This window comes from Oryctolagus cuniculus, chromosome 5 (assembly GCF_964237555.1).
Source record: "Oryctolagus cuniculus chromosome 5, mOryCun1.1, whole genome shotgun sequence".
NCBI lineage: Eukaryota > Metazoa > Chordata > Mammalia > Lagomorpha > Leporidae > Oryctolagus > Oryctolagus cuniculus.
In genome coordinates, this window is record NC_091436.1 from 32057409 (window position 1) to 32070833 (window position 13425).

Genomic DNA, 13425 nt, shown 5'->3' on the forward strand with positions numbered 1-13425 from the left:
AGGGACCTAAGAACTTGGGGAATCCTTAGCTGCTTTTCCAGGCACACTAGCAGGGAGCTGAATCGGAAGTGGAGCAGGAGGGACTCCAGTGGGCGCCCCCACGAGACTCCTGGCGACACAGGCTGCGGCTTAACTCGCTGTACCAAAGCGCCAGGCCCCAAAATAAACCTCTTTTAATTCCGCTTTTTTCAAGAACCTCTACAAGTACCCTCCTAAAAGACCTCGTCTTCTATCTTAAGTATATGATGCACGTGGGCGAAAATTTAAGGCCCTTGAACGTGTGTGCTACATCGCTCAGAAGTGGAGGTAATCAATCGCTCATCAAGGATAACCGCACAGGCTCCGCGGAATTTTCCAATGAACTTCCGGGGGCGCCCTCGCCGCAAACGAGCCGCGCTCCAGCCTAGGCCGGGCCCCCAGCCGAGCGCCACGTGCGCCTCCCGCCGACGCCCGGGTCCCTCCAGCGCCCCGCGTGGCCCCCGCTCACGCAGCCGGGCGCGCCGGCGAGGAGCCAGAGGGGGGCGCCGTGGCCGCGGGGAACGCAGCCAATGGCTCCCAGCTGGCTCCGCGGACTTTTGCACCATCCAGTAGTCGCGCGCGGTTTTGCCCGCTCCGCGTCCTCTTAGGTGGGGGCCGGCGGCGTGGCGTGGCGTGGCGTGGCGGCGGGGAACCCTTAGAGCACGCGTTACGCTCGTGGCAGGGCTGAGGTCCCGGAGCCGCGGAGCGGTCGGTTCCGTCCCGGTTCGGGCTTCCCAGCAGCGCCCTCCCCGCGGGGCGGGCCCTGACTCGGTGCCGCGACGAGTGGGCGGCTTGAAGTGGGTGGCCAGGATAGGCGCGCGGCTGCGAGGAGCGGCGAGGCTCCAGTGAGGAGCCGGGCGCTGGGACCGCGGCCGCGGCGTTCGGAGAAGCGCCGAGGCCGGCGAAGGGGCGCTGCCGCCGAGCGGGGAGGCGGGTCCTTTCGGTTGCAGCTCGTGCGGTTCCGGGACGCGCGCGGCCCTGGGAGCCTGCCCGCCCGTCAGGTGCTCGCCAGGTAGCTCCCCACCCAAAGGACTCCCTCTCCGACCCCTCCCTGAGCGCCTCGCACGGAAGGAGCGGGCCGCGCTCCGGCTGCGAGGGCGCGCGGCACCCCGAGCGCGGCGCCCTTGAGCCACAGCGCGGCGCAGGTTTGCCACCGACTCGCCCGCCCGCCAGGAGAAGGAAGCGCTGTCCCTTCCCGCTCACCCCGGGTCCCCACCCCTTGTACTCTAAACCCTGCGGCGGGCGAGCGGCGCGGCCACGGAGGCGCCGAGGAGGGGCGAGCCGCCGCCGGGCAGCGGCGGGCCCTCAGGCGAGAGGGCGCCGGAGAGGAGGCGGCGGCGCGGCGGCGAGGGCGCGGCGCGCGATGGCAGCTGCCTAGCCCGGCGGGCGCGGAGCAGCCCCGAGCTGTGGCTGGCCCGACGGTACGGCTGGACGGGCGACGCCGCCGCAGCCCGGCCGGGAGAGATGAGCGCCGACGCCGGCGAGGGCATCACTTTCTCCGTGCCGCCCTTCGCCGCCTCGGGCTTCGGCTCCTTCCCTGAGGGCGGCAGCTGCCGGAGGGGAGCCGCGGCGGTGGCCGAGGGCGAGGAGAAGCCAATTCCGCCGCCGCCGGCGGGCAGCTTCTGGAACGTGGAGAGCGCCGGCGCCCCGGGCAGCGCCGCGTGTCCCGCAGCCGCCCCCGGGAGCGGCGCCTCGCGGTGCCGCGGCAGCTCTGGGAGCGTGGCCGGCCGGCGGACCACGGTGGCGTACGTGATCAACGAAGCGAGCCAGGGGCAGCTGGTGGTGGCGGAGAGCGAGGCCCTGCAGAGCCTGCGGGAGGCGTGCGAGGCGGTGGGCGCCACCCTGGAGACGCTGCATTTTGGCAAACTGGACTTCGGGGAGACGGCGGTGCTGGACCGGTTTTACAATGCAGGTGCGTGTGTGTCGGCCTTCGCGCACCCTCGGCGGTCGGGGGCCACGGCGTCCCTGGTCGTCTCGGGGGTGTGTGTGTGTGTGTGTGTGTGTGTTGGAGGGGGGTGATTTTTAATTTTTTTTTTTTTCTGGGCAGGAAGCATGCTCCCTCCTAACTTCTGGCCGCACCTTGGGCGGCGTGACTGCGCCGTGGCGTTCGCGTTGGTGCGGGGACCTGCGCGGGGTCCGCCCGCCGCTGTGATGGCTTTGAAGGACCTCGGTTCTTCAGCCCCAGGAGGGACTCGCCGCGCGCGGTCCTTGTGCGTTCCTCTCAGCGTCTCGGTTTCACTTCTCTGGGGTTTGGTTTGTTTTTCTACTGCACGGACCTGTGGCTGTTCGGTGCTCCGTGTCGTGTTGGGGCTTGGGCCACCCAGCCAGCTGCACACGTGTGTGGTTCTCTGTACCTTCAGTGGCTTCAGTTTCCCGTCCCGTACCAACTTGAACTTTCCAGTAATTACTTCTGAAAACAACAGCATTTCAACTTGCACTAAATAATTTTGATATCTTTGTTAGGATCTCGGTCAAAGAACCCGTTTTATATACTTCGGTGGGCTGGAAAGTTTATAATTTAACATTGCTTCAAACGCTGGTACACTGTCTTAATGACTAAGATGAGCTTGCCCACTGAAGGGACTGCCAACATGATCCATGAAAGAAAAATGTATCTTTTCAACCTATCACAGATTTCAGAAAGTGCTAAGCAGTTCCAGTAACTGAAGCAATTAGCTATTAACAAATGTTGGGAATGATAATGCGTTCTTGGAGTTAATTGTTAGTACCGTGTAATCCAGCGTTGAATATATACGAGTACACGTTTATTTTTGTAATTGTGGGTGAAAATTTTGCGTTCATGATTGCAAAACAGTGAGCTGCTTGCATCTGAGATCACATGCAAGGTTTTATATTCAAATCTTTGTTTTAAGATTCTCTTCAGTCTTTCCAAAACACCTGAAGTAGGCTTAGGTCAGTTTTGGGATTTAGCCAAAGCTGAATATTTTGAGAAGAACTTCGTGTTAAGGAAGTCGGACTAAATATAACTCGGACTTTCTGATTCTGTTTTTTTTTTTTTTTAATTTTTTTACAGTCTTGGTTTTTATAACTGAATGTGAGTACAGAACAGCTTGGTTCTTTGGGTGGCTTGCTATAAAAATTATGCAAACATAACTTTTCTAAACATTACGACGACACTCACCCACTCACCTTTGGATTATAAAGTGAATGAAATGTCAATGAATCGAAAGATTTGAGGGGAAAATGGCCGTCTAAATACTTGAGTCTCTTTCTTGAGCTGATAAATTGGGTATTTTCCCCCTAGGGCTCTAGAAAAAATTATCTTAATCTCTAATATGAAAGAAACTTCACTCACAAGGCTTGCTTTCTGTGCTGCTCCGAATACTGCTGCCGGGAAGGGAGAGGGAAAGATTCGAGCGAGCTCTATCTGGTTTACTTCTCCAAGCTGGCCTGTGAAGGGAGAACTTACCGTCCTTGCTAGGGTAGAAAACCCAGGGGCCTATAACTGGTTCTGGTGTTCATGGGCAGGAAGTGGTCAGTGCAGGATTCCACTTCAGGTGGCTGACCCTGAAAAGTCGTGCTTGGCTCTTGCTGCCTCCAGTTAATTTTTAAAGATTAATTTATTTACTTATTTGATCTGAAAGGCAAGGTGCGGGGGTGGAGGGGAGGTGGCGGGGCAGATCGTCTATCCACTGGTTTACTCCACAGATGCCTGCAACAGCTAGAGCAGGAACCAGGAACTCAATGCAAGTCTTCCACTAGGGTGACAGGAACCCAACTGCCAGAGCCATCACCTGCTGCCCTGCAGGGTCCCCGTTAACAGGAAGCTGGAATTGAGAGCAGAGCTGGCATTCAAACCTAGGCACTTTGATGCGGGATGTGGGCTTCCCAAGCAGTGCCCTAGTTACTATGCCAGACACCTGCCCCGTTGCTGCCTCCAGTTGGAAGGGCTGATTCACTGTGAGAATCAAGGGAAGCTGCCCATCTTGCAAGCAGGTGCTGGTGCAGGGTGGAATAGAGGGGTGGCTCAGGGTGTTCTTGGGAAGACCCTGGACTGGGGCCAGCTGTGTATCACCCACTGCATTTTGCAACCTGGGGAAGCCTCTTTAATTCCTGCACTTCTGGATGACGTGGACTCTGCCTTCTCATTCAGCATTAAGATGTGATGGAATGGGGGCCGGTGCTGTAGCACAGTGGTTAAAAGCCCTGGCCTGCAGCACCAGCATCCTAAATGGATACCAGATCATGTCTTGGCTGCTCCTCTTCCAATCCAGCTCTCTGCTGTGGCCTGGGAAAGCAGTGGAAGATGAACTAAGTGCTTGGGCCCCTGCACCCAAGTGGGAGACCCAGAAGAATCTCCTGGCTTCGGATCAGCTCAAGCTGTGGTTGTTTGGGGAGTGAACCAGCGAATGGAAGATCTCTCTCGCTCTCGATCTCGATCTCTCTCTCAATCTCTCTCTCTCTCTCTCTCTCTCTCTCTCTCTCTCTCTCTCGATCTCTTTTTCTGTAACTCTGCCTTTCAAATAAATAAAAATAAATCTTTAAAAAGATGTGATGGAATGAAGATGTGCTGTCCAAACCTTTTGTTTTTCTAAACAGAGTGCCATGGAGAGGGGTGGTTGTAGAAGTTAACTTTCTTCTGATGTCTTAGAGGGCTTATTCCTCCTCCAACAGAGACTGGCCAACTTTTTCTGTAAAGGAGCAGAGAGTAAATATTTGAGGCTTTGTTTTTTGAGCTGTTGCTCACCACTACTCAGCACTGCCATTCTTACTCCAAAGCAGCCATGAGCAATGCCTAAACAAATGATCATGGCTGCATTCCAATAAAACTTCATTAATGGATGCTGTAATTTGAGTTTCTTGCCTTTCTCAGAATATTATTTTGATTTTTTTCAACCATTTTAAAATGTAAGAACCATTCTTAGCTTGCATTCTCAGCTCGCAGACAGGCAGCTGCAGGCCCCTGGGCCATGCTGACCTTTTTCTGTCCACCCACTACCTGCCCATGATAGTTGAGTCATTGTGATGGAGTGGGAAGAACACTGACCCTCAAGTTAGAGCCGAGTTTTTGTCCCAGCTCTGCTGTGAATCGTGTAATTGCTAGAACGGCCCTTCATCTCCTCCAGTGGTGATTCTTCGATTCCCGAGCAGTGGAAGTAGACGGGGATTGAACTAAATTTCAGATCCCCTTGTTGATTCCTGTGAATTTGCAAAGGACTGGGTAGCATGGTATGTGGGGACAGATTGTTAGAGTCTGAAAGTGTGGTTTCAGGTCCTGGCTTTTCTCTTGATTGGGAGCAACCTGTTCAAAATTCCCCAAACGACAGGAGGGTTGGAATCATTGGGATCTGAGATTCCTTTTGGCTCTTAAATTCTGTGCTTTAAAATTTCAACATCATTACTACAAATAAACCATCTGTGTCCATAGAGATGAATGGAATGCTTGTGTATACCTAGTTTGTATCTTGGAGAGCTCAGAGTCGGGGTGGGGGTAGAGGGTGAACTCCATGATTAGCTGCAGTGGTGCCCCTGTGAGGGTCACTTGGAATGACCTGAGCTCCTAGAATTTAGCCTCTGGGATCATTGAGGGTAGGGTGGGCATAAGGGTAGATTCTCAAAGGAGGTGACACCTCAAGTGAAATAAAAGTGTAAGTAAGATGACCTCTCCATGGCCTCAATATTTAAGAGAGAAGCAGTCAGCCAGTGCCGTGGCTCACTAGGCTAATCCTCTGCCTGCGGCGCAGGCACACCAGGTTCTAGTCCAGGTCGGGGCGCCGGATTCTGTCCTGGTTGCCCTCTTCCAGGCCAGCTCTCTGCTGTGGCCCGGGAAGGCAGTGGAGGATGGCCCAAGTGCTTGGGCCCTGCACCCGCATGGGAGACCAGGAGAAGCACCTGGCTCCTGGCTTCGGATCAGTGGAGTGCTGCAGTGGCCATTGGAGGGTGAACCAACGGTAAAGGAAGACCTTCCTCTCTATCTCTCTCTCTCACTGTTCACCCTGCCTGTCAAAAACATAAAAAGGGAAGCAGTCACTTCTACTCCTTTCCCAGGCCACAGCAAAGAGCTGGATTGGAAGAAGAGCAGCCAGGACTAGAACTGGTGCCCATATGGGATGCTGACACTGCAAGCAGAGGATTAACCTACTTTGCCGTGGAGCCAGTCCCTGCTCTACTTTTTTTTTTTTTTTTTTTTTTTTTTTTTTTTTTTTTTTTTTTTTTTTACAGGCAGAATGGACAGAGAGACAGAGAAAGGTCTTCCTTTGCCGTTGGTTCACCCTCTAATGGCCGCTGCACTGTGGCCAGTGCATCGCGCTTATCTGAAGGCAGGAGCCAGATGCTTCTCCTGGTCTCCCATGTGGGTGCAGGGCCCAAGCACTTGGACCATCCTCCACTGCACTCCCGGGCCATAGCAGAGAGCTGGCCTGGAAGAGGGGCAACTGGGACAGAATCTGGCGCCCCGACCTGGACTAGAATCCAGTGTGCCGGTGCCGTAGGTGGAGGATTAGCCTATTGAGCTGCAGTGCCGGCCCTTGCTCTACTTCTGATTCAACTCCCTGCTAATGTGCCTATGAAAGCAGTAGAAGATGGCTGAAGTGCTTGAACCCCTGCCACCACTGTGGGAGAACCAGATCGGGTTCCTGGCTTCTGGCTTTAGCCTGACCAATCCCTAGCTATTGTGATTATTTGATGGAAGATGTGCCCCTGCCCCATCTCTCTCCTTGATGTCTCTCCCTATCTGTAACTCTGCTTTTCAAAAAAAAATCTTAAAAAAGTTATATTTTGAGAAGCTGGCAGAGAAGAAGGGTAGGGGTGCTTTCTTCGTTAGTTCATACCCCGAATACCCAGAACTCAGGGAATGAAATTAGCAGTCAGGAACTCAACCCAGGTCTCCCACATGGGTGGTGAACTCCCACTGCTGCTTCCCCAAGGTCTGCATGCTACCGTCAAGAGCCAGAGCCAGGCCTTGAACTCAGGCCCTTTAAAGTGGGATGCGGGCATCTTATTGGTGTCTTTAACCAGCAGGCCAAACACCTGCCCCACTGGTGTCTTTTTAAAGTGTAAATTGCTGTTAAAGATTCTCGCTCATTTTTCCATGTTTGATTATTATGTAGCTATATTCTAGTTCTTTGACTACATTTGTCATTCTTTCATTCCCTTTTCTGAGGTGAAACTATTGCTATTGATGCTTTTATGGAAATTTGTCTTATTTACATGTGCAAGGGACTGTATTTCAGAGATGGCAAATGCCAGGCTAACAGCACCCCTTCCTGGCCCTCTGCATCATAGGCAGTCCAGTTCTGTGTAAGCCATGAGACGTCAGTGATCCAGGGTTGCTCTGCACAGGTGGAAGAATTTCCCAAAAATAAAATAAAACAAAAAACTTTGTGAGTGAGCATCAATTTTGTGAATATAGCTGACTAGACCTCTTGATTATGTCATTTTGTTTATGAAAACTCTGAACCATGATGAGGCTTTATTCATTCATTCTTTCAGGGTAAATGGTTTAGTGTTGTTGCTTAGACCCAGGAGCGTGCTTTCTTTAGAAACAGTACTGGTGTGGTGGTTAGATTCTGGGACTAACCTGTGGGACCAGCCTTGTTTTTCAGTGTAGGGACCACGCTCAGCTGTGTTCAACATTTAGGACAGTTGTGTTTCTGAAACCTAAAACTTGGCCCTTGCACCCAACAGTCTCTGTTAGACGAGCGACCTTGGCTTTGTTGTTTTTGGTAGCATCTTGGCCAGATGTAGGAGGAGCATCAAGTGGGATTGGTAGCAGTGATGGTTGGGGGCTGTGATGATGTTGAGGACAAAAGAAGGGTTGGGAGGCTGCAGGGAGAAGGATGCAGAGTGGGGGAGGCCATGCCAGCAGGGGACCCATGCACACTTTCACCTCTTTCAGCCCTCTTCCCCTCCCAACTACTTGTGGTCCTAGACTTCCTGCTGATGTGCAACCCTGGGACCTTACTTGGTCCAAGGCTCTCTCGCTCGCTCTCTCACTCGCTTGCTGTTTCTCGTGGGCACCAGATTAGATTGGGTTAGGTTGGCTGTCCACTTCCCCTTTTCCTGACCAGCCATCACATCCGCCTGGGTCTTCCTCTTGGCCTGGCTCACTGCAGGTGGCAGTCTCTCTGTGAACCCCTCATGGTCTAGCAACAGTGGGGAATGGGAAGGAAGCTCATGCTAGTTGAAAGTTGAAGCTGTAAGCTTTTCTATTTTCATCCAGATAATGTCGCCGTCGACTTATGCTCGTGATGAAAGTCACCACGTAGAGCATTTTAGAGGAGAGGCACCTGACCTTTCCTCGCTTCAGCTCACTGGCGAACACAAGAGACAACGCACAGCCTCTGCATTGCGTCCACACCAGCCTGAGAAGTTCCTGAAAGTCTTGCAGACCACTTCTGCATTTCTCCTTTCAAGTCCAGTGAAGCTGTTGTAAATAATGTCTCGTAGACATTGTGAGAGAGGGGGAAGTCTTCATTTCCTAAGTTGTGATTCTCATGAACCCATTAAAAGAAATCCAAAGGACTGATACATGCAATGCCAACATTCCAGCTTTTCCAAATATTATAAATAGAGAAAAAGAAAAACTTAGCAACCTATTGCCTTGATTTCATGAAAGGCAAGACCTTTTTTCATGTTAGGAATATAGGAGGTGTATAACCTTTGAAGAAAGGGTAGCTCTTTGTATATAGGAAATACGTGGGAAAACTCACTATTTATTATTCATTTTTCCCATTTTCTCCAGGAATGAGTAAAAACTTTTTTTTGTTTCTTTTTTAAAAAATTTATTTATGGTATACAAGTTTCATGTATTTCATATTTATAGATTTAGGAACATAGTGCAATCCTTCTCCTCCCTCTCCTATTCCCACTATTAATTTTAACAAAGATCTGTTTTCAGTTTAGTATGTGCTCGTAAGGTTAACCCTACACTAAGTAAAGAGTTCAGCAAACACTATTGCTCAGCAGTGGAGACAAGGGCTGTAAACAGCTATCGAATCTCAAAGTGTCTGTTGAGTGAAGACTTTTTCATGCCAAGTATGAGTGGTGTTTGAGAACCTCTGAGGGAAACCACCTTACAGCCCCCTTCTCTCAGTGACTCCACTTCTTCCCGTGCGAAACAAGCCCGAGTCAGATTAGCTACAGAATAAACATAGATATGCTTATTAGGAAAAACTCTGGCCAGGACAGGATTTTGAGTCTCCACAGGTGGTTCTTCTCTGAGCTTTCCACCTTCTGCTTAGCACACCAGTGGGGCAGCTGCTGCCCACCCTGTGCCAGCGCAGACCACTGTTCCCTGTTCTGCTCTTAGATAACTGGTCAGTTGAGGCCAAATTATAATTTTCCAAAAAGAGCTTTACTAGAAAATTGGAACAAAACAGAACTAAAAAGAAAACTCCAAAGCCCCCAACATAGATTTGTTTTTAGAGCACTCATTTCTTACTCCAGATTGTAGTCAGCTGCAGATTGTTGTGACTGCTCTTGCCTCCTAGGCTCCTGGGATCCCTGTTTCTTCCCTTCACTTGGACATCTTTAGTGGGCTTGAGACATGCATGAGTTGGTAGTGTGAGCTGGTTCCAGCTGATACCTGTTTCGAAGTAGTCTTGTCTCACCAGTGGCCTTGACTGGTGCCGACCTTCTGGGAGTTCTCCTCTGGTGGCTATGGACCTATCTCCTGCTTCCTGTTTCAGAGACCAGATTAGAGGCCCATTCAGTTCCTGTTTCAGATTTGGAGGATAAAATTGGTTCACAGTTTCTTTGTAGAGCCAGATTGAGAAGCGCAAAGCCCAGTGGGTGTGTGAGCCTTTCCACCACAAGGTACCCACTGTGTCTGCTGTCCAAGGAGCTCCCCAGAGCGGTCCCTTCCAGTACCACTCAAAGCAGGAAACTGGAGACCCATGGGAAAGTGCAGTGTAGGACAGTAACTATAGGCTGAGAGCGTGCTGTGAAATGATGGCCCCTAGACGGAAGTTGTATCACACACTCCCTTTTCCATCACCCACAGGGTTGTCACTGTGGCAATAGGACATGCCAACACATCCTTCACTCAGCTGGGGTCCAGAGGAGAGTGGGAAATGTGGGGGTGGGCAGTGCTGCAGAAGCCCACAGCTATGTGGGTATCAGGGAGACATGGGGAGCCCATGGCTTAGGGGAAAGTATAGGTTGCAGACTGTCTCATCTTCCTTGGATGTAATTAGCTTGGGAACTGGCTGTATTTAAGAGAGATATATCCTCTTAGTTTCAAAGAATAAAATTAAATTTGCAAAAAAATTATTAGTAGAGGGGCCGGCGCCATGGCACATTAGGTTAATCCTTCGCCTGTGGCACTGGCATCCCGTATGGACACAAGTTCTAGTTTTGGCTGCTCCTCTTCCAATACAGCTCTCCGCTATGGCCTGGGAAAGCAGTAGAAGATGGCCCAAGTCCTTGGGTCCCTGACCCACACGGGAGACTGGGAAGAGGAACCTGTCTCCTGGCTTCAGATTGGCGCAACTCTGGCCATTGTGGCCACTTGAGGAGTGAGCCAACAGATGGTAGACCTTTTTCTCTGTGTCTCCGTCTCACTGTCTGTAACTCTGCTTCTCAAGTAAATAAATAAAATCTTTTAAAATAAAAAAAATTCATTAGTGGCACAGAAGGAGATCAGAAATCAAGGCAAAATTATAAATGCTTTAAAATCCACTGATGATTCTAATACACATACATTGGTTTCTTTAGTTATATTTAATGTTTTAACCTTTATCTCGTACTGAGGATATTGACTAAAGAAACTGGTCAAAACTTGTGCAAAGTGAGTGGAAAAGGAAGAGAGATGTGAGATGAAGCTGATTTTCAAGTCTGATCTAATTGTTCCAAAAATTCACATAAGTGAATACTTATATCTTTTTTCTTCCTGAAGTTTTTTTTTTTTTAAATTTATTTGAAAGACAGAGTTACAGAGAGAGGTGGAGACAGAGAGAAAGGAAGAGATCTTCCATCTGCAGGTTCATTCCCCAAATGGCTGCAACAGCCGGAGCTGAGCCTATCTGAAGCCAGGAGCCAGGAGCTTCTTCTGGGCCTCCCACATGGGTGCATGGGCCCAAGGACTTGGGCCATCCTCCTCTGGTTTCCTAGGCACATCAGCAGGGAGCTGGATTGGAAGTGAACCAACCAGGACTTGAACCAGAGCCCATATGGGGTGCCGGCACTGCAGCTGGCAGCTGGCAGCTGGCAGCTGGCAGCTTTATCCACTACATCACAGGGCTGACCCCACTTCTTTTACCTTTTAAGTAAGTTTCCTTTTGTAGTTTTTTTTTTTTTTTTAAGGAAACAAAACCTAAAAGACCCATAAACGTATTCTATTTTATGGTAATTTACTCAGAGGACACAGGAGGGACGAGATAGAATGAAAATGCTGGGAGCATCTCCTGTTTAATACAGTCATAGCAGAAAAGATCCATGTAACTTTTAAAAATTTTATTTATTTATTTGAGGGAAAGAGATCTTTCATCTGCTTGTTCACACCCCAAATGCCTACTGTTGGGCTGAACTAGAGCCAGAAGCTATGAGCTCAACTCAGGTCTCCCATATGAGTGACAGGGACCCAGCTACTTGAGGCATCAGTGCTGCCTCCCAGGGTCTGCATTAGCAGGAAGCTGGAGTCAGGATCTGGAACTGGGTTTCAAACCTAGGCATGATGGGGAATGTAGGCATCTTACCAGTGTATTAATTATGAGGCCAAACACCCATCCCAGCTTTGTATAACTTCATGCTGCAGAAGCTGCACAGGGGGACTGTAGGCCCTCCACTACAGGCACCTTTTCAGTGTACAGGAGTTAATTTACAGGGAGGAAAACAATTGCCTGTGGTCTGTGTTTCATACAGGAAGGAAGTTATATTCCTTCATACAGAAAGTCTCTAAAAATGGCCGCAACCAGTTATTTCAGCACTTTCCAACACTCCTAGCCTCTTCTATACCTGTGAACTCTTAAGCAATAGAAACACAGAGCTCACCTAGTATCAGTGAGTGGCCATTTGTCCACTGATCCCTAGCCATAGAAAAAGAAATGTTTTAGCTAGAGAATTCTTCCGCCTTGAAAAATATTGATTACTCCTAATTTCTATTGTAAGATGTTATCCAATATCAAATACCTCTTAATGTCACGTAAAAGTTTACTAACATCCATTGTGGTGAATGTCCACTTAACAGCTGGGCAGGCAGGATGAGGGATGTGACCTGGTGTTTCCCAGTTTATAATTTGGTCACAGTGGTACCCAGGTGATTTCATGTGACCAGGTCAGAATGATAATATAAATGCATGTTGTTCAGTGTTGTGTTGTTTTCCTTTTTAGATCATCTTAGTTAACTCCATAAAGTAGGAACATGGCAGTGTAGCTATCTGTATTTCACCATTGGAAAGAATATGTGACTTGGCCAGAATAAAGCAAGAGGTCAAATAGGAGTCAAACTCAAGTCTTCCAATTTCCAGATATTCCAGGTGCTTTTCCCACTGTGCCACTAGTTCTCCTGCAAATAAAGACATTTTGAAGCATCACCCATGATGGTAGCATTATTATAAAGAAGAGCCAGAGGTAGGGACACCTCATGCCCGGTCCTTTCTTGCTAACAAATTCCAGTGACTTCTTGTTAACAGACTTATCAAAGAAGAAGCCAGAAAGCTCACTTTGATGTTTTCCTAGCAAGACCAATGAGAGAGCCTGTTGACAAGGCCGAATAGCACTACCAGTCATCTGGCCTCCAGCTCTGTGTTGGGCGTTCTGCAGGTTCTGAAGTTATCTGGGTGTGTCAGTCAGCCAGGCCAAGGAAGGGACAGTTCCTTCCCTTGCTTCCCTGGGAAGTTCTGCCTTCTGGGTCTGATTCACTTTAATGTGATAGTGATGTACCTTTTACTGCACCAGATGCTCCAAGGAATTTCAAAAGAAAAGGCGCGTAACGTCTCTGGGGGTATAAGGCTTGTCATGTGTACCTGTTTCCATGGGAAAAACTGATAGAAAGGAAGAAGTCAGGAGGAATTGTTTTCTCCATTCCTCCCCCCCAGTGACTTAATTTAAAAAAAAATTACAAATTTTAAGTTATGAAACATTTCAGTCACAAAGAAAAGTATTTAAAATAGTGTAACAGACATTTACTCTCCTTAGGCAGCAGATGTGTCTATCAGCTGGTGAATGCTTTGCCGTTTGTTTCACTTCTCTTTCTCTTTTGGAGAAATAAATTATTCTGCATGAAACTAAAAGCACCTTTCTAACCTATAAATTTCCCTTCCTGGAAAAGTACTTCCTTCATGATAGTGCTTCATTATTATTTTACAATTAGTAATTCTCAAAAATACAAAATCATGACTGCAAAAATTTGTAAGTAAGTTATTTATTTTATAATGCTAGGTGCCTTATAAATATATAAAGATATGTCAGATATCTAACTTATTTAATGAAAAAATCAGTAAGATA

At 49.1% G+C, this 13425-nt stretch overlaps 1 protein-coding gene across 3 annotated transcripts in view; it reads left to right on the plus strand.

Annotated features, from left to right (window-relative positions):
- Nucleotides 1-913: 913 nt before the first annotated feature.
- Nucleotides 914-13425, plus strand: part of MAP3K5 (mitogen-activated protein kinase kinase kinase 5) — a 259401-nt gene continuing 246889 nt past the window's right edge. For 2 of the 3 annotated variants that reach the window (XM_051854304.2, XM_070073520.1), the window contains exon 1: nt 1315-1930. In XM_051854304.2, the coding sequence (XP_051710264.2) occupies nt 1483-1930 (448 nt within the window). In that variant the 5' untranslated portion in view covers nt 1315-1482. Of the gene's footprint in view, nt 1031-1314; nt 1931-13425 lie in introns of those variants that run through there. The other variant, XM_070073521.1, reaches the window with a different exon arrangement.